General features: G+C 38.5%; 1 protein-coding gene across 1 annotated transcript; it reads right to left on the bottom strand.

The window, feature by feature from the left end:
* Positions 1-5,463: 5,463 nt before the first annotated feature.
* LOC120355303 lies at positions 5,464-6,669 on the bottom strand. Its single transcript, XM_039443652.1, has one exon. The coding sequence runs from the start codon at positions 6,667-6,669 to the stop codon at positions 5,464-5,466; it is 1,206 nt and encodes a 401-aa protein (XP_039299586.1).
* Positions 6,670-6,872: the final 203 nt, after the last annotated feature.

The raw sequence follows: 6,872 nt of genomic DNA, 5'->3' as shown, positions 1-6,872 counted from the left end.
ATCTAGAATATAAGTTAGCCTGTGATATTTTTATTGATTTCAAATATTGTTCTATTTTTTATATTATATTTTTTATCGCTCTATATATATTTTTTGCCTCGACTGATCTTTGCATTATTTGTACAATATATGTGTAAAATTTTCATGGTGTGCAATTCATTATATTCCTCATCTCTATAGTATAAGTATCATTTATATATATATATTTATTATTATTGAATTACAAGAGTTATTGGAGAAGCCCATATCTAGGCCTATCAAGATTTTTTAAGACTGAATACTATTAGAAAACCACGCCCTATTATATAAATCTCATGCTTTACCGACTGATGCCAAGCAGGAGGCTAATCGTTATTTTATATAAAGAATAACGTGACGAAATACATGTCGTGCCAACGTGGGACTGATGATGAGAGCCAAGCTCATTGAATAATTACTTGAAATTAGGTCAATAACCATAGTGAAATTATAGATAACTTATACGAGTTGTGAGGAAAACTGGCGAAGGAATATTTGTATTACTTTTTGGGGAAACAAGAGCTTTAAATAGAGAGTAATTATATGTTTTAAAGAAAATTTTATATTATTAGTACTGTGAAAATTACATGTTTATAGAGAGAGATTATATTTTATAAGCCTAAACTGCTATTACTTTCTAGTCAAAAATATATTAGGTGTTTAAGCCGGTTGGAAAATAAGTCGCAGCCTGTAAACTAGCCAAGAATAAATCAACAAAACATTGAGGGCGCTAGAGCATTGTAAAAAACTTAAGTATAAATACCTGGTTGTAAGAGTATCCAACACATTACACATCACTGTTCACTGTAAGTCCCGGTTGTGTCTCTTTTTTAAGCATTTTCGCTTATCATTTTTATCACTGTTTAATTAGCATTTATCATATTTGACATAATGAATCACACTCCCGCAAACTCTGAAGTTTCATATATGTACGGCGGTTGCACAGATCCCACTTTGTCGACTCCGAGCACATCAAACCCCACCACGGTAGATGCCAATACGCCACGAGAAAGGGAACCAGGAAGCGTCGGGTCGATAATTTTCGATCCACCAGGTCTGCAACCTCTATCCTCCACTCGAATCGACGCCGCTGACACACCATTGAATCAACGGATAGAGAGATCAATTTTGAAGGGGCGAGGAGCAGTCTGCAGAACCCGCATCGCCGGAGGCCGAGTCACACCTGGGCAAACAGAGTATGTTTTCAACCACAGAACTAGATCCGCTTCAAAAGGTAATAATGGAACAAACGAGTAGCACTTTCAACATTATGTTACAAAAACAATGGATAGTATGATGCAGGAAATTAAAAAGGAGATTGCTACAGTAAAAGAGGAAAATAAACAGACAGTGGAACAGGGCATGAAAGAGACCACAGGCGCTATAAAATCAGTAGAACAACGGTTGGATAATATTGAAACTAAGTAGAGAGTCATAGGAAGAGTTAAAAGCAATGATAACCCTACAAAAAGAAAGTCAAGATAAGTTACGGCAGGATTATCGGAAAGGTTAGATACGGTTACATGTGAACTCAATGAAAGGATAGACCACTTAAATACACCAATCACTACACCTATTCAGGATATAACAAATAACATTAAGGCCGATTGCCACCAAGAAATCCACAAACAATTACCGTTGCCAATCAAAACTTAACAACTACAGTTGACAAAAATATTAACAATATTAAAGAATACAAAACAAACAGATTAATATGTCCACAAAAATGAACCAACTGCAAGGTAGCATCAATCAAACACTGAAACCTGTAAGCTTTAAATGGAACTCTACTAATTCAGAAATCCACTCTGACTCAACTAAATCAAGAAATAAACGCAAATAAAATTACACATGATAGTCAATGGCAGATAACACAGGAAAAAATAATAGCATTGGAAAATCATATTCAACAACAACCTCAAGGATTCAAACAGACAACCTCAACGTACATAGTATACAAGGACTAGGAAAATTTGATAACACTGATCGCCATTTGCAACCTCAACCATTCATTGATCAGATAAAATTAGTACAAACTCTTGCACCTACCTCTTGGAATTTTTGGCGTCTCCGTTTGACTAATTTATTGATTGGCGAACCCCTGATGTTTTTTCGGAGTAGAGCCCATGAGTTTACATCATTGGATGAGTTTGTCGCTGTCTTCCTGGAACAGTATTGGAGCAGAAGTAAACAGTTGGACGTGCTAGCGGACATCATATCATGCGATTTCAACCCTAAATTAGACGGTGCATGTACCACTTTCGTCACTGCCCTACAGTTTAAAAATTCTCAATTGAGCGAGCCATTAATGAATCGGCGTTAGCAAGCATTATTTTAAGAAGCTACCGTATCAAGTTAGAATGGCACTCGCCACACAACCCATTACTGATTGCAAGCAGCTAATTAATCATTTATATGGCATACAGTCTGCAATGGCAATATCAACCCACCGCTCACCAGAGATACGCATCAAATTAGCATAAAATTTAAATATCTCAATCCTCCGCCATTAAATTCAAATAGATCTTACAAAGAATGCCAAAATATTGCTTAGATTATATGATTAATAATTTCTATGCATTCGAGCCATATTGATAACATAGATTACACAAATTTTTACACAAAATCTACTACAATTATATAATATATATAAATATTTTTGAATCGGCCTACAGTTGCCGCCTATTAACTGCCGTTTTACTATTGGTGCATGCAAATTTTATTAGGTATTCATGCGCCTGGTAACTCTTATTTCCTGAATACATTAAATTATTTTTATTTGGTTTTTTATTTATGCTCTTTGCATGCTAGTTAATATCTATATATTAATTTAATTCCATGCTAACTAATAATTAGCCACGTGGACGGTGTTTTTTCACATCGCACACCATCCGAATGCAATAAAGCTCTGCCAAGGGGTTTTGGTCAGATTCTACGTTCTTCGGTTTGATCGATCTCTAGGTCACCGATCCGTGAATACTTCTACATAACCTCAATCTTCAAATATTTTATAAATAATCTATTTATGAGTAGTAAACTTCCTTAAATCCCTTTTAAGTTCTTGTACCATTTAGCCAGAACAAGCTGATGCTATCTTATCTTGATTATTATCTGCTTGGCGATATAGCCAATTACTTTATTGTTAGACCTATTACTATTTCTGTTAGGGCTTTTCATCTACCCAGATTTAAATATGTCAACACCATAGTATTTATTGGCAAACATATAATTAATCTTCAGTATTGAACAGAATATACAGCTGAAGAAGTCTTTCTCCTCGGCTATAATCATTGTTGTGACATAACGCTCAACTGATGGCTTATTCCTTCACGAACAATGCATGGTCCATCAACTTCATCATATCCCCCAGTAGATGGCAGTGGCATAGGTATGCATATAGCATTGTAGATGCTAATCTCAAAAGCTGAATCACCAGATGTTCCATCCTCCAGCCTGAATCGTTTCACATGTCCTGTGCTCTCAATTTTTGTAAATCCTGCAAATTTGATCTCCTTTTGACCCAGTCCCAGTAGACATTTGGATTGTTGTCCGCATATAAAATCACACTTGTAGTATTGGTCCTGATTGAGAACACTCAACACAATCTTCACATCCTTATCCCTCCAGTTGGGTACCTTCTCAAGATTAACAATAGCAGCCATTCTACCATATCCAACTTGAAGAAAGATTTTAGCAGTATGCAAGTGTCATCAAACATGACAGTGAATTTCATTGCAAGTCCTGGTGGGCAATGACGCATTGCCCTCTTGTTGATATTATCCTTGATACTCTTCATAGTTTGCGTGAAAACTTTCAGCAGGAAACATTTCACATCGGTGGAGGTCACATGAGTATTTCTCAATGGGTTGTGAAGATCATCGCATACAAAGAAAACGTTTCTATCCTTGACTGCATCAACAACAGCCTGATGCTTCTGCCTGAGTCGTATGCATGCACAACTATGAGATTCACGATCTGCACAAAACTCTAAATGACCACTCTCCTTGAAAAAGTCACTCAATGTCATTATAGCCTACCGTGATAATTCAGTTCAGCTTCAAGCTCACTCACTGCATTAAGCAGATAACGTTCACGTTCACTGTCTGACAACATTGCAAGACTGAGTGCATTTTGTTGTCAGCATCATCTTTTATACTATGCTTGCTGAGTGGTGGGGGTAGCCCATTTCCTGTTTCATCAGGTCTGCATGACATCATATGATTGTACAAGTAAACAGTCAACCAACAATTGACAGTTGACAGTTGTTAGTTGACTGTTGACAATTGACAGTTGACAATTGACAGTTGACAGTTGATTGACAGTTGACTGTTATATACCAATGGATACTATGAAAACTGTTCATCAGGTCTGCATGACGTCATATGATTGCGCAATATTGTACAAGTATCAAAGAGGAGTGAGGAAGATAAATGATAGAGCATAGAGTTGATTACAATATTTCTTTTTATTGATAATGCAAATGAGTATTAACAGCATTGAAAAAATTGCGACAAAAGGCTCTATCTTCTAACAAAGTTTTGTTAATCCAACCATGTAGAGCAATAACAATTTTTCAATGAGCAAAATAGTTGTGTATTTGACAATCCATCAGCGTTGTTGTTGACGTTGTTGGCTGACTGATCTCCAAACGTTAAAGATGATAGCTTGTTCCGCACCATGTCGATAAAGTTGAGTAGATGATGTTCTGGGCAGTATATGCCATCAATCTTCTTGATCAACAACTCCAAATCAGGCGTAGCAGGAAAGAAATATGGCGATGATAGGTCCAGGTACTCCACATTGTTCAGTTGTAGAATTGTATCCAGTAGAGTAATCTGCTTATATCCATGGACAAAGATTTTAATTGGACGCTGCTGGTTCTGATCCAACCACCTTCCAACTGTTCCACGCACAATTTCCATCAAATCCGAATAGGGAAGATGTTCTCTCCCACAGTCTGACCACCTGAGTCCATGTTTAGCTTGATGTATACAGTTGTTGGCGATGATTTGCCTGCTAGTCTTGAGCATAGACTCAGAGTAGGGAGGCTTGAAAAAGTAGTGATGAGTAGTCACATGATTCTCATCATCTTGCTCCAGGATAGCCATCTCCTTCACAATAAACTTGTTGTCCAAACCTTCAAAACCTTGAAAGTTCATCAGGTACAGTGGTAGTGGTCCAAAAATGTTTTCCGCTCTACTCGATGGCCAGTCACTTTCTGCTGTAATGTAGGAGTCGTCATCATTGAGTCCAGTTGTACTTGTAGAGGCATCTTTCATCAACGGTCGCCCACCAGTAACACAACCCACCACATCCTCCTCCTCCTCATGTGAAGACAGCTCCCCCTCCTCCATAAAGAGTCCTTTGTATCCTGTCATGACTGGCTCATTCATTGTCTCGAGCTCAACTGAGCAATTTATTGCTGTACACTGACTATATATCTTTTTATACTGATAGTACAAGGCCTGACATTAGCCGATACTCTTTAGTCATCTCATGAATCATCATACAGTAGGCAGTTGTATTACCTGGAATGTTTTCAGATGCTTCAAACTCAATCCTCACATCGATACTTCCAGTTTTGAGTGACTCATTTTGGCGGGAGCAATCAAAAGCAAACAGCATTATTTTTCCATCACCAATGGCATTCTTTTCAAACAGAGGGTTGCTTGCACGAGCATTACCATGGTTGTAGACTCCATTGAAAGCTGCATACATGTTGTAGATACGATTATCATCACCATCAATGCTCTCATATGGGTAGTATCTGTTGTTTAAAAACACTCGAACATCCTTCATATTACACTTGTCAAAGCGAGAACTGTTGGCTGCTGCCACACCTCGTCTTGCAGTCTGTAGCCCAACCACAATGTATCGTGGCTTTTCAAGCTGTGATGTCGACTTGACAGTCCATGTATGCTTTCTTGTCTGCGGTAACGTTGGATAGGTATACAACTCCCAATGTCGAAATGGTATACTGATGGGTGTATCGTTCTGTACAATCTGTAGCAGACGCAGTTTCACATCATCTGCCACTTCCACATAAGGCATTCTCCACAAAAGCTTTGTAATTGCTACATTGGTAGCAGCAACATTCACACAGTCGTGAAAGTTGGGGCTGACCCTCAACACCAGCTCTTGTTTCACATTGAGTAAAATCTGTCTATAGTCTTCGGCAAAGCCTAGCAGATATCTCAAAGGCACATCCATGATTGTAGTGTCAGCTCCATTGGCAGCAAAATCGGTGAATCCAGTGGTTGAACTAAACTTGTAGCCAGCTCCTTCCATCTTGGCCCACTCATCGCGTTCAAATGTAACAGCATTCTTCATTAGGCTGGTAACTCCAGGATTGCGTATACCATCCACCTCCACACCATTGATTTCATAGCGTATCTCTGAAAACACATTGACGAAGAATCCAGAGACACATGGAGTTCCGGCCACAGCAGCGTTGGCAGCTCCAGTCACAGTATACTCCAAATGTAGATAGCTCTCCGATGGCAGTGTGTAAACATCTTGCTGTTGAATTGGAATCCGTATCTCATCATTGACATTATAGCTTACAGTATAGGGTGCATGAGAATGGTACTCAAACCCAATGATACTGTTGTCCGATGACAGTCCATTCTGTGTCACATCCAAAACTCCCATCTTCCTATTCTACTCGTATCTGACAGCCTCGTTCTTGCAAATACTTGATGCTCCTAGATGTTAACCTTGTCAAGGTTGAATGCTGAATGACATCCTTCACTCTATTATCTACTTTTATAGGCTTAGAATGTATCTCTGTAGGAGAAGAAGGAGGATGAGGGTGTACTGCAGCAGCCTTATCCAGCCCTTGATTCAGCTTTCCA

The sequence above is a fragment of the Nilaparvata lugens genome, unplaced genomic scaffold, assembly GCF_014356525.2.
Source record: "Nilaparvata lugens isolate BPH unplaced genomic scaffold, ASM1435652v1 scaffold10061, whole genome shotgun sequence".
NCBI classification, from domain to species: Eukaryota; Metazoa; Arthropoda; class Insecta; order Hemiptera; family Delphacidae; genus Nilaparvata; species Nilaparvata lugens.
This window is presented reverse-complemented; position numbering and strand designations above follow the sequence as displayed.

Excerpts from the sequence above, each read along its gene's own strand:
- LOC120355303 (XM_039443652.1), bottom strand. The coding sequence starts at position 6,669 with ATGGGAGTTTTGGATGTGACACAGAATGGACTGTCATCGGACAACAGT.